Genomic DNA, 14,364 nt, shown 5'->3' on the forward strand with positions numbered 1-14,364 from the left:
CCCCTGCAAAAAAGCAGACGAACTTGCGTTTCGCATAGGACGCTACACACCGGTCGAGGACGCGTTCCAGGCACCGTACTGCAACTTACCAGCCAGAGTTTCAGCAACCGACAACACAAAACCGCAGGTTTCTGTGAGAAATTATCAATTGGACGATGATAATTGCCGATTCAAGAGTACCTCAAGTAATGAACGGTGCAGAATATCTAAACATAGCAGTCGAGGACACGGCCGAGGCACCATAGTTTTCGCTGCGTTTAAAAAGATCGACACCTGTGGGAACGTACGAATCAAACGCACCTGTTCGTTGAAACTTGCGTTGTTTCCGGTGTACCGTAACAATGTGTTTTAATGTTCGCCACAATACGCGTGAGTATAATGTCCGCGAAATATTATATATCTGTCCGCGTCGAATGGAAACACAAGATCTCGGGTTATGGTGACCGTAGAAATACAATCGCGTACACACGCCATTTTTTTTTTTTTTATTAGGCGCGATTACAGGCGCTCTTACGATCCGTCGAGCAAGTCAAGAAGTGGTAGAAGTGCATCGTCGTCATGGTGGTCGTCGGCCTTATGCATTATCTGCTCCCGTGTAAACCAATCACGCATACAGAAAGCCCAGGATTGCGCCGCGTTCATTGCGCGTGACTGGTTTAGCCTGTGATAACGAACACAAAAAGAAGAATAAAGGTCGTGACGACGTACTTTCGGTGTTCCTTAATTGACTCCATCGAGTTGACTGCGGTCGCACTGAATGTAGAAGGTGAGTGTGAAGGCTATATGTCGATCGATCACCCTCAGGCGACGCAATTGCTTTGTCGCGGGCGTCGCGTCATGGTACCTTCGCTGGTTTCACAATTATCTTCATTTCTTCATAATCTTGATGTTAGTGTATAAAAAAAAGCAATTAGTCGCCAGCTGTTCAGACAGCGTTAGTTTAGACTCCCAGAGTGTAGCGACATGTTACCTGCTATAGATTAAAACTAAGCTAGTGCAGAACGACTCCTAGTCTGAGAGTCTCTAACCTACACCACGCAGTAGTGATTACATGACCGCACTCCAGTACGATTCTCGTCCAGATCCATAACATTAGTGTTTAGATACCGAGCTAACCAGTTGGTGCGTACTCTGCTTAGGCGAAGACGAAGAAGAAAAACTGTGCGGAGACCTCGAAGTTACGGAAACCTTCGGCCTCCACAAGAACCACTTCAATGATGTCCTATCCGCCTCCCTACGCAAAGACTGCGCGTGCGACGTCACCTTTGGGGGTAAGTATACCTTAAAGGGGAACTTGGGCGATTTCTTCGAGGTCCCCGATTTTCCCGAAAATTTGCTGAACATACCAACGAACTTGGCATAGTTTATTTTATATACTGCTGCTCGGCTGGTAAGCCTGCCTTCCCCTGGACGACACACGACTAAAAAGCGCTATCTATTTGAATGTTGGCTTTTGCAACATTTCCCTTTGCCGATTTGACAATGCTATTGTGAATTTCGTGATACTAAGTAACATACCGAAACGGCTAAATGCCGGAGATTAAGAAAATACAGTTAGTTCGGGTAGCTAAACAACTTCGCCGGAGTACCCTGTAACGTAATTTATAAACAACGAAAATAAACACCCAACGCTGCTCAAGTTTTCAAATCGAACGGTGTCTTGTGCCGACTAGCAAATTGGTGATGATGATGATGATGATGATGATGATGATGATGATGCAAATGTCTATTTACATGACAAGAGAAACACCAAGGTTCTCTTGACTAACATTTTTTGAAGAATGTGCGCAACCTAGTAGCTGCTGCATCAATTATACTCCATCACTGTGATGTAAATCAGAGGCATATGTAATTAGGCCGCGAGCGGTACTAGCTTGACGAAGCGGCCCATCGCAACAAGGGGAAACTCAAATTATACCGAGCGTAATTGCAATGTATCGAGCATTACCCTTCTCCCCAAAGGTTTTAACTAATAATCGGATGTTTATAGCTTAATTTGGTAATATACATTTTCAAAAGTGCCCGCCATCTTGGAGTTGAAGCTCAGGTTATTTATTCTCGCCATTTTTATGGCACGTACACTGAGCAACTAGTGAACACTGAAAAGTATTTCCACAAAGTTTCATTCATTTTTGCTGCATAGTTAACGTTTTGTGAATTAGTTTTAGTGTCCCAGTGCTCATTGAAAGGTAGACATTTGGTCACTTTGAATGCATTTTTGCTCGTTCCTCTTTTTTAGTACAAATTTCTTTTTGATCACCCTACATGGAACCAAAAGGGCTTATTTTTCGCTTTTCCCGGCTAAAACTGAACTAGAAATGCACCTGTGAAATCGAGTGTTTCACCCTTTTGTATCTTTCATCAAAAATGTTAAGACGTCGATGAAGACATAGAAGGCTTAAAACTTTTTGATTTGAAGAATGGTACTACAAAAATAAAATATAAAGACTAGTTTTCACAGTCCCACTTTAAAGGCAATCTGCTTTGCCTCAGCGAAGAAAAATATACTGCGCTAAGTTATATATTAACAATAGATAGGCTAGGCAACGTTGACGTGTCTCTTACAGAAACTGTCATAGTGTTCTTCAAAATGAAGCAACAAATGCTTTTTGCTACACCCTTTATCATGACCAGCATTCTGCGCTGTTACATTTAAGCTAGCGGTTCCAAAGTGGACACTCCTGTGTTGTGTCCTTCCTCAACTGTCTAGATTAGAAGCTTTGGCTAGGTGGCACTAGCCACCGCTCGATTAAAAGGGTTTAGTTGTATCCATTCATCTACGGTCCATTAAACGCAACGATTCTTGCGCAGCCGGTCATCCCGTTCACGTCCTGGCCAATGCAACGAGCTTCAACGGGATCCCTACCCTTTCTCAGCTGGTTCTCAATGATGGCGTGACTTTGCTTCAGCACAGCGCTAGAAACCAAGAGGAACTTGCCGCGGCTTTGAAGAATTGCCAGTTGGAAAAGAAGATGGATGTGGGACACGGCGACTACAGTTCATCTTACGAAGGTGCCAACGTCTACAAGCAGGCGTACGTGGTGAAGACGGTCAAATATGTGTACCCAGCGCCCTCGTATGGTGAGTCCGCACTCTTTCATGAGCACTACATCCTAACTCGCGGTCACACGACTTATACCCCACACAAAAGGCTGTTCACAGTCACTCTTTTTAATGCAGGTAGGGGAATAGAAAGTTGGAAGAAGAGGGGGAAGATACTGACACCTCTTTACTCGTTGTTACCTCAAAAGAAAAAAAAACAAGTTTTTCGCATTCTTCATCTGCCGTGCCAAGTAGCTCGTACAAGATTTCGTTTTCAGGAGAAGATGTGATGCTTTTGGCGTTTGAAACGTGTGCGTCTTGATAAAATACCATGTACCCCAAGACAAAATGCACATACGCACAGCTTAATTCTCCACACACAGTGGCACAATTAGTAATGTTCCACGAGGAGCCGGAGTTTTTTATTACTGTTGTGAAAACGAGTAGAGATAAGAAGACCGTACTGCTGGATTTGCTACGCCACCAACCGCAACACTCGTATACAATGTATTGCCTTTCTTTAAATGACGAGAGAAGTGTTATCCAGGAGGTGTTGGCTCAACACATGGCAAAGCAGACAACTATAAAGCGGCTAATAAGCTACGCTTTAGAGGAACAACACTTCAGCCATCTTGGTGCGTGAAATAGCTTGTTTCCAGTCATCTGAACCTTCGTTTAAGATCGCAGGAAACATTTTTTCGTTCTCCAGAAACTGTTACGGCCCTCCGCGGCGGGGTGAAATAATTTCGCTTGACCATTCTCACGCTGTATCTATAGGGAGTATTCACTGGCGGCCATAGCTGTGTGCACGAATGCTGAGCGCGTGCTGATGGCGAGCTTCCACGGTTCTTTTGCAAAGTGCATTCCGCACCATCAAGGGTGCCGGTCTTAGCAGCCTATTGATGTGAGCTCGTTCTGAGCATGCGCTCTAAACAACACCCACAAATATGGCGTCCAGTGAATACTCCCTATTGGCGGCGTGCGCGAACTATAGGGGGCTCTTCTCTAGCTATCATCATCAGCGTGTGTGAAGCTGCGCGAAGGAGAGACTAGACAGGTCGTGGATCCTTCGGCTCGTCAGCTGTTTTCGTGCACTTTATGGGTAACACGAGTCAAAGCCTGTTTCACAAGTTCCGTGTTTGGTGAAGGGATAAATGATTAAGGACATTTTACCAAAGCGTGAAGACGTGAAACGCGTAGTCGTGCTAACAAACATGTTTGGCGCTGAAACCTCGAGGCGCTGAAATCGTGGTGTGCTGTTCTCTGGCCCATTACAATAAATCAGGATGATGAAAATAGAATATCAAACGCTTTACCTCACTACAAGGTCTACCGCCGCGATTATGATTTGGGCGAAATAAATTCCAGGAAGGCACGTCTGATCACAGCGAAAATGGGGGAGCCAAGCTCGAGAACCTGTCGCGTGGGTAGTAAACACTTCAGTTAAAGTGGCTTCATGTAGCCTGTTGGTTCCAATGTTTTCTGTCAGTGCTGGTCTCTTATAAGTTCAAAGTTAGGGTAATTCCTTTTTGAACTTTATAACCCATAAAACAAACATTTCCTCGAAACGACGGGCAAGAAGATACGGTTGCTGGCTTCGGAGTCGTTTCAAATAAATCTCTATTTGTTCACCGGCGCAAAATCGTGCGGGACCCCTCGCGATCCAAAACCTAATAAACCAAGCAGGTCGGGGACACATCAGCCTCCCAAGATAATGAGGTATACAGCTGCTATGAATTGCTACCTTTTGTATATTTAATGTTTGCCAACCTCCAGAATTACGTAATTTGTGTCATGGGCTTCTCAGCGAGCAGATTTAAATGGGAAAACAAATCTTAATAAAAATTGGATTTGACATGAATATCCTGAATTAGTCAGACCATAGCCGGCAATTTAAGAGGTTATAAAAATGTGTGCACTTGCTTCGAGCAGAAGTCGTAAAGTGGAAACTTTATTTGCGACATTTTCGACGCGGGAGAAGCTAAGAGTAACAGCAAAAGAAGAATAATAACTTAGACTTTGTCTATACGGTACCGTACCCATCAGCAAGAGTCGAATCTCGGTTGGATAGTATAGCGTTGGCATCGGCAAGCTCAATGTAGTTAAAACAAGCGTGAGGCGCCATGCAACACAACTACGTGCACAGCTAAGATGACAGCACGTCATTCACTCTGGGGCCATAAACTCGTCAAGCACAAAGTTGGAGCCGAAACTTCGCGGAGCGCGCCGATTAGACGTCGGCGACAAAAGTGCCAAGTCATCGTCTTGAAAGGCCAATCGGTGCGCTCCGTCAACTTCGGCCTCAACTTTGTGTCTGTCGAGCTTAGAGGCCCTGGAGACTGCAAAAGCTTTTTCTACGGGAGCCTTCACAGTTCCGACAAAAACAAGAATCGAAAAGGCCATGGAGAGCCCCGACGCACGCCGCGGAAGCTGTAATGAAAACCCCAGTCTTTCTTCGTTTTTTACATTTTGAAATTTTTATTTTATAACAAGTGACTCCAAGACGCTGGAATTCATTAGAAGGCTGATTCAGAAATGCGTCATACACGTTGCTTTTATAGCTAAGTTTGTATTAATCGGCATAGATGTATACTAACAGAGCCGCTCTGTACTAATGTATAGCACGTTGTCTGCTCACATCCTATCTGCTCCGTCACACGAGAGCACCCGTGAGGTGGCGCCACGAAAACATCTCGTCGCCCATAGCCCAGGAAGTCGCATTGTCGAAGCAGACCCTTTTCAAATGTCCGCGCCAACGCCTGCTCGCCATTGCTTGAGCACGTACTCTGAGCATGTATTGAATATGAAAGCTGCTCCAGCGTTCGGCGTGAACTCGGCTTAGCTCGTATTGGACACGAGCGCTGCGTTAGCGTTCGGGTAGGACTCGGATCCAATCACGTGCTTCGTCTCCAAGCAACAGTGACTGTCAATGTTTCCTGATGGACTTTTGAAAAGGGTAGATTGCGCCCGTTCTGCACTAACATCAGAGAATCAAGTTCCGATATTCTAAGCGTAACTTATACTATAAGATAGTCTAAGCGTAACTTATATGAAATACTGTAAGCGTAACTTATTTGGTGTCGAGTTCACAAAATAGAAACAAATAAAGTAGCTATCTATAAGAAACGAAAAGATCAAAGTGATCATAGTAATAAATCGATCGGCCACATCTAATTGATCCATGTCAAAAAGTGGGCGGGGTAAAACAAAAGCTCAGTCGGCCAGTGAAAGTACCTTTATGACCAAACAGCTTTGAACGCACCAGAATTGCATCTACAGTATGAAAATCTTGCCGCATTAGGGAACATTAGGTAAAGTTTATTAGCGCACTCCTCCACAATATACTTTGTTTTGTTTTGTTTTTGCTTTGTTTTTTTTACATTCGCTTGCTCGGTTATTGGCTTAATTTTATAAAGCACAGGTCTTACCCCTCGCCAGTGGAAGCTGGATTTTGGAATTCATATTTTCTCTCTTCACGCATTAACATCAAAAGCTGAATGAACTCCATGGACGAATAACTGACGAACTCGGCCCGACGGCACGCTCGCTTTGCGCGCGATTTAGCAGCTACTGTGTTGATTCCATACGCAGAACAGAAGCCGCTGAGCGAAAGTCGTCGGTTATTCGCAGCTAATTCGTCCCATGAAGTTCAGCCTGAAGGCTGCGTTGTTCGAATTGTTTGCAGTCATCTGGGAAGCAAAGGAACAAGCGCTAGCCCGACAGAATTTTTGTGTTTTGGATTGCGCGCGCGTGTGTGTGGGGGTGTGCATGAGTGTGTGCGCGCGTGTGTGATTTGGCGAAAAAAAAAGGAACTGGTAATTGAAAATACAAAGAGGTTAACGGATTTGAATATTGCCCGTTTGCTACGAGCGAACCAAAGCGTCCCACAAAACTAGATACTACCCGTGACCATATAATGGGGTGGCACAAGCGGATCCAACTCTTTTAAACAAGCCGGAACATTTGACGTCTGCACATAAAAGGTTCAAACTTCCACCGAATGTGCACTGACCAGGTCAATTTTACCGTGTGAAATCTCGAGACATAGTTATCTTCCTAGGCATCGTCTGCTCGCTGCACCGTTCGGTAGATGGCGCCACAATTTAATAGCGTCGCCAACTCGATCGTCTCCGAAAACGCACGACGCTGCCTTTGGCAAGTTTGTTGCTCTCATTTTTAGAGCGAAAAAAAAATACACCTTGAAATAATTTCACACGGTAAAACGGACGTACTCAGTGCACATTCGGTGAAAGTTTGGGCTTTTTATGTGCCGGTGCTTACATTGACGGCACCTTTTGCAGCGTCCTAACTGCTTATGCCACCCTATGTGCATGGTAGCCATGTAGTCACTTCTGAGAACTAGAATAGACATTTTCAAATCTATCTACGGTCGTAAAATGTCCAGTGTGTTTCGTTGTTCTTGTCGCTGTTTTTTGTTTTGTTTTTGTCTTTATTGTTTGAGAAAATGCCAGTGGGGTGATTAGTAATTGTATGATTTATGAGAAGCCCTTAATGAATTGAATGTTCACATTGCTCTTTACAACAAAAAAGCGTGAGTACATCCGCTGTCTGTATGACCAAATGTCCCGTGGCACGTGACCGAACTTAATCCCAAAAGAAAGCCTGCTTCACCCATTCTCGGAGAGAGGCTCGCTAGGGGCGCTTCTGTTTTCTTCACTGCGGGTTGTGTGCGCGCTACCCACGTGGTTGTGTTTTAATTTTCATAGTGCATGGAAGATCGGCGTTGCACGTGCTTGCACCTGCAGAGGAAGTTGAAATATCCTTACTCTGGGTTGCAAAAACATTCCACCAGGAGGCGATATACCCAAACATCTGACCGCGAATAGTCTCTAAGAGACTGAGAACGTCAGGGCGTTTACTCACTTTGTACTAATTTTATTATTGTCGAGTGTACATCATATGCCCTATCCAAAATTTTATTTGACGTAGCTGGCAACAGGTTATTCACTTGATCAAATAGGCCTTCTTTCATTAAATTAAAAATAATTGTGACAGATCTTTTTTTTTTTGTCCGTACGAGCCGTGTCAAGGAAACATGGAAATTTAAAGGAAATGTATGCACTTCAACAAAACGCACTCTTTTATATTCTGTCAAGTGTAAGAACTACGTGAGCAAGGACCCAAAACTATAAGTGCTGATAAAGCTGCCGATGGGACCCAAATGCTGAGCCCAGGGGTCGAAAGCAAGAAACGGAGCAATAAGAATATATTATACCTTCAGTGTTAACAAATTATTTCTAATTTGAACTTATAAAATAAATTATAGACGCTGGGGTAACCTCAAAATATAAATAAATAAAATTAACACTTTCACAAACCGCAACTTTCTGTTTTCTTTTGTTTGTATTTTTGGTCGTTTTTAGTTTATCAAAAAGTATGTAACAGATGTTCAGTTCCTTTACTGATAGGTTTCGGAAATCCTCTACTGGGATTAATCCCTTCAATAAAAAGCCTCAAAATTGTTCCTTTCACTAAATTCCTATGTTTAGCACCTTTAGTCGCTTTCTTTAATTATTTTATGACGCGAATAGAAACATTCCTCCAAACCTTTTGTCCACTGAAAAAGAGTGTGTCTTCGATACACCTTAAATTTTAGGTGTTCATGTAACATACAATTACAGATACAACCACTTGCTAAACAAAGCAGGTCTCTCGGCCTCGCTTTACGCACGTCAGTACATCATTATGCCCCCGACTATATTTTGTTTTAGCGCATCGAAACACCTTGGAACGTTCTGTTTAATCACAAGCCAGTGATGCCAGCGCAGGTGAAATGTTAATTAACATTACTGTGCTATGCATATGCTCGTAGCAATATATTTCACTTCTGAAACATTAGCCTGCCAAATAAGCGTTAGAACTAAATACAAAATAAAAAGGCAATATAATAAATTAATCTGCAACTATTAGTTATCTTACATTTCGACAAAGTTCACAATATGGTCAATAAACCACTGTCTTGAGTGTATACACCATACCTTGAGTTTTCTGACTATTGGATCGATTCGTATCATACGACCTTTAACCTTCCTGTTTTCTCTGTCTAGACTACCAGCCAAGTCACAGCTCGTACCATGCACCCGCATACCACCAGCCAAGCTACAGTGCTTCGTATTCACCCCCCAGTTACTCTAGGCCGAGCCACTATCCGAAATATTCCGCCCCAAGCTACAGCCATCCCTCGTATTCCAAAACAAGTTATAGTGCGCCTGCCTACTCTCCCTCAATGTTCAGTGCAGCTCATTATTCAGCTCCAAGCTACAGTGCACCTCACTATGCATCCCCTAGCTACAGTGCGCCTCATTATTCTGCTCCAAGCTACAGTGCACCTCACTACACACCCCATAGCTACAGTGCACCTCATTACCCTGCCCCAAGCTATAGTGCACCTCATTATGCAGTTCCAAGCTACAGTGCTCCCCACTACTCTGCACCAAGCTATAGTGCTCCTCACTATTCCCCACCAAGCTACAGTGCACCTCATTACTCTGCCCCAAGCTATAGTGCACCTCATTACTCAGCTCCGAGCTACAGTGCTCCCCACTACTCTGCACCAAGCTATAGTGCTCCTCGCTATTCCCCACCAAGCTACAGTGCGCCTCATTACTCTGCCCCAAGCTATAGTGCACCTCATTACTCAGCTCCGAGCTACAGTGCTCCCCACTACTCTGCACCAAGCTATAGTGTTCCTCACTATTCCGCACCAAGCTACAGTGCTCCCCATTACTCTGCCCCAAGCTATAGTGCACCGCATTACTCAGCTGCAAGCTACAGTGCTCCCCACTACTCCGCACCAAGCTATAGTGCTTATCACTATTCCCCACCAAGCTACAGTGCTCCCCACTACTCTGCCCCAAGCTATAGTGCACCGCATTACTCAGCTGCAAGCTACAGTGCACCCCACTACTCCGCACCAAGCTATAGTGCTTATCACTATTCCCCATCAAGCTACAGTGCTCCTCATTACTCTGCCCCAAGCTATAGTGCACCTCATTATTCAGCGCCAAGCTACAGTGTTCCTCACTACTCTGCACCAAGCTATAGTGCTTATCACTATTCACCACCAAGCTACAGTGCCCCCCATTACTCTGCCCCAGCCTACAGTGCCCCAACCTATGCTCCCCCAGCCTACAGTGCACCGTCGTATGCTCCCCCAAGCTACAGCGCCCCGTCGTACGCTCCCCCAAGCTACAGCGCTCCAACCTATGCGCCCCCAAGCTACAGTGCCCCGTCATATGCGCCACCAAGTTACAGTGCCCCGTCCTATGCTCCCCCAAGCTACAGTGCCCCATCATATGCTCCCCCAGCCTACAGCGCCCCAACCTACGCTCCCCCAGCCTACAGCGCACCGTCGTATGCTCCCCCAAGCTACAGCGCCCCGTCGTACGCTCCCCCAAGCTACAGCGCTCCCTCTTACGCTCCACCGAGCTACAGTGCCCCGACCTATGCTCCCCCAAGCTACAGTGCCCCATCATATGCCCCCCCAAGCTACAGTGCCCCATCATACGCTCCCCCAAGCTACAGTGCCCCATCATACGCTCCCCCAAGCTACAGCGCTCCCTCTTACGCTCCCCCGAGTTACAGCGCTCCTTCTTACGCTCCTCCCAGCTACAGTGCTCCATCGTACACTCCTCCAAAGTAAAGTTTGCCTCCTTTTTATGATTCTCTTCCTTTGAATGACCCGAGCGCAGGTAACTCTTAACATTTTCGCAGGAGTAAAAGCTACAAGTCGTCTGTGACCTACACCTACGTAACCATTGTAGCACCTTCGTACGGAGGGTACGGACACTCTGCTCCCAAGTATGCTCAACCGGCGCCGAGTTACGCCGCTCCAGCCCCGACGTACGGCGGTAAGTAATGTTATAGACAAACGAGGGTGATTCAAAATTATCCGCACGAACCTATTGACAATCATGTCGCACAAACTTTTAGAAACTGAAGTCAGTCATGTATATGGCATTGACTTATTGGAATGGGATGTTCAACATAATTAACTCTCACCCATCTGTCCAACAGTCAATGGATTCTGCGAAAGTATCGCCATTGCCTTCTCCGCATACTAGCTGGACACAAACATATACTATCACAAAAACCACTGAAATCTCCCAAGGCGATTGGTTGAGCAGCACCTGCGTCCATGGAAATCTTCGTTTTGGGTCAATTTTATGGTTCGAAGTTTCGCGGGGGTCATTCTGAACAAGTCGCGCCAAGATTCCGATGGCGAGTCATCGTACTGGGGTCGTTCTTCGCCAATTTAAGTGTCTTTGGAGCTCTATATGGAATCTACCTATCAATCTGGTTCATCTCCCCAGATCTCTTACAGTAACATAGGCCTTCGCCCATATTTCAATGCAGGAAAATAGGTTTAAATGCCGCCAAGCACGCACGCCTAATGCGGGCCCGGTGCAAAGGTGCGCGCTTGTTTCGGCGGTGTGTGGGTAACAAAATCTAGGTATACATTTGATGTTTCTAATAAAGTAACTTGTCATCGCGATTGACCAAAACAGGGAAAAACTGCTCACTCAATTCACCAAAATGGGGACATAACGGGACCCGGGCTCTACTTCTCCAAGGTCCCGTGACTTTAGTCTTTCTGCTAGAGTTCGTTAAAGAGCACGCTCAATGCTGTCATCAGTCATGGACGCGAACAGGAGTCCGGCTCCTTCTTTAAGGCTGACATTTTGCGGCCTTTCGTAAAATTCATTATCCATTCAAACAAACTTCTTTGCGACAACACTTTTTCTCCATACTGTGCATAGAATTATTGGCTATAGACACGGCCTTAGAGTAGAAAAAAAAATGTCTCCACGCTGCTCTGTTCGTTGGTGTTGTTTTTCTTTCTTTCTTCTTTTTTTTGTGGAGATTACAAGCCTGGCAGCCATTGTTTCTTGCATCGCATTGCAACTGAACTGACATAACAGGGTCAAGCCTCCACAGCAGTGAATGTAGAGACAGCGACCTCGTACAAACTGCGCCGAAAAGACATGCGGCCAACGAAGTTCTAAAATATAGGGAGTCCGGATAATATTTTTTATTAGCCCTCGTACAAGGGCCATTCAAGGTTAACAGGGACTTTTGTTCATAACGGATCGCTGAACAGGTGCAGCAGAATTGTACCCGGGGAGGATTTTAAAGTAATCCTTTAGTTTAATGACGTATTTGACGTATGTGCAGTCATTCCAGCTGTCAAGGCGGCCAGCACTGTGTCAGTGGCTGTGGACTGCCAGTGAGTGTATAATCTAATTTCTGGTGAAGAAGAAAATTAAACTAGCTGAAATTTTGAAAACATTGCAAGCACTGCATGGGAAATAAGCGATGTCACAAAAAAGGGCGTGCAAACGGTGCCAACAGTTTGGCGAAGGACGACAGCTGGCAACAAACAGACCGCACGGACACGTTCTACCGACTGCAGTCACGGAGCCTTGTTCTATTAGCGCCATACGGAGCGGGAAGCTCCTCTCACCTCTTTCCACTTTGGCAGAGCGAATGCTAGGGAGGTGGCGACCTCCTCTTCAGCTTTCGCTCTGCTTAAGTGGAAACGGGTGGAAGGAACTTCCACTTTACCCTTAACCTGTCACCGGGTATGTGGAGCGCACGTTCCTCTGCTTCTTGCACAGGGTTGCGACGATGTCAGAACGCCGAGCTCTTATTGGCTGATTGAAAAAATAAATAGTGGGTAGACCTTAAGACATCTAGCATTAAGGTCTACCCACTATCCTTCCAATCAAAGTCAATCAGAGCTCGGCGTCCTTCTGACGTCACCGGAACTCCTGCTGAAGAAGCGGACGACTTGCTCTCCGAATAGCCTTCTTACCTTCTCAAATTTCGTCCACTTTCCGCATATTCTTCATTCTTGCATTAGCGTTGGGCACAACATGTTAGGTCGTTGTCTATCGAGAACAGAAATTTTAATGACTTTAAACACGTGAAAAGAAAGCAGGCTCTTGGCACGCCCTTTCTGGCAACGACCTTTTACTTGTTAAAAACACTACCCAGCTCTGCCTCCCAAGGAATTTCCGTTTGCTCCGCTTCGGCAGGACTTCGGAGCTTGTTTATGCCTCAAATATCTAAGACGCGTAAAGTTCAACCAAGTTTCGTGATTTAAGGGGGTTAGCATGGGCGAATTAAGGAGTACGGAGAACAGCTCCCTCCCCAACCTTCCCCCCCTAACGCTTCCCACGCTCAAATTTTCAACGAAAACATCGACATACACCAATCACTTTAGGAAGAAATTTTTATTCTTGGTATCATATTAGCAAATACAAAATACATTTGCCAAACGTATGGCCCTTGACATCCCATTCATTCGTGACGTCATACCTTTGCACAAGCCCCCCCCCCCCCCCCTAAGCCTGTACATCCGCTCCTGGTCCTTATGGTGTAGTCTTCAACATGCAAGAGCCGATCAGTCATCATAAGGAAGTGTTCATAAATATGTAAAAAATATCTCGCTGGCCGATCCTTCAGCTAAGCAACTGGTGATGAAATAGTTCGCGGACGTTGCAAGGAGAGGCGGTGTGGGTGGGGTATTGTTTGTCTTCCCATTTGCCTGGAAGCTTCCAGGGACGCGAAACTTTTCCTCCTTGCGTCATTATCATGAATGGGGTGTACAGACTTTGAGTGCGCTCCCTCCGTTCGGTGCGTTGCAGGTCAGCGAAGCAGCGGCTACAAGAACCGGTATCCGAGCGGCGACCCTGCCAACATCGAATACGACGCCACGTACGAGCCCAACCCGGGATACGCACCACCCGGATACTCGGCTGTCGTGCCCGCCTCGGAATACAGGCAGTACAAGGCATAAGTACGCATTTGTTTTTAATTGGATTTCAGTGGCTCAGTGGCACGTAACATCTCGTTAACGCTACAAATATTGCGAGCCTTTGTCGAACCATCCCGGGTAGCACACCGTATTGGGCCAGCAGTTCGCTTTGTTCTGATAAGTATAGCCGAGATAGGACCGCACTTAACCTTCTCTGGCCAGTCTGGGCATCTTGGCCCTGATTCGCCAAACAAGTGCCAAGGTTAACCATCCCTGCTGTTAGTTTGGATGTTATCTGGCAACTTCGTGCCTAAATCACCAAACAAGTGCCAGATTTAGGCTTCACTGTTGCTTCTTCAATTCATACGTGGCATCTTTAGCTCAAGTCTGAAACTTTCGCGACCATGTGACGAGCCAGAGCCAGGGCTTGTGTGCTGTGCGTGTTCCTTTTCTTTTCTCTTGTGTTTTCGTGCACTGTTCTGTTCACTATGAGCCAGAAAGAAGCCATATATAAATGCCGAAGAAACGCCTAATAAAAGTAC

At 45.7% G+C, this 14,364-nt stretch overlaps 1 protein-coding gene across 1 annotated transcript; it reads left to right on the forward strand.

Moving 5' to 3' along the window:
• The first annotated feature begins 341 nt into the window (after nt 1-341).
• On the forward strand, nt 342-13,864 carry LOC8028394 (adhesive plaque matrix protein-like). The gene is made up of 6 exons (XM_042289043.1): nt 342-369; nt 1,140-1,271; nt 2,812-3,081; nt 9,111-10,686; nt 10,873-10,913; nt 13,713-13,864. Exons 1-6 carry the CDS (start codon nt 342-344, stop codon nt 13,862-13,864), a joined length of 2,199 nt encoding a protein of 732 aa, XP_042144977.1.
• The last annotated feature ends 500 nt before the right edge of the window (nt 13,865-14,364 follow it).

Source organism: Ixodes scapularis, unplaced genomic scaffold (assembly GCF_016920785.2).
Source record: "Ixodes scapularis isolate PalLabHiFi unplaced genomic scaffold, ASM1692078v2 PGA_scaffold11__112_contigs__length_91849675, whole genome shotgun sequence".
NCBI lineage: Eukaryota > Metazoa > Arthropoda > Arachnida > Ixodida > Ixodidae > Ixodes > Ixodes scapularis.

Excerpts from the sequence above, each read along its gene's own strand:
- LOC8028394 (XM_042289043.1), top strand. The coding sequence starts at position 342 with ATGTGTTTTAATGTTCGCCACAATACGC. Across the intron at positions 1,272-2,811 it reads GTGCGACGTCACCTTTGGGG|CCGGTCATCCCGTTCACGTC; the intron begins GTAAGTATACCT and ends ATTCTTGCGCAG. Across the intron at positions 10,914-13,712 it reads TCCAGCCCCGACGTACGGCG|GTCAGCGAAGCAGCGGCTAC; the intron begins GTAAGTAATGTT and ends GGTGCGTTGCAG.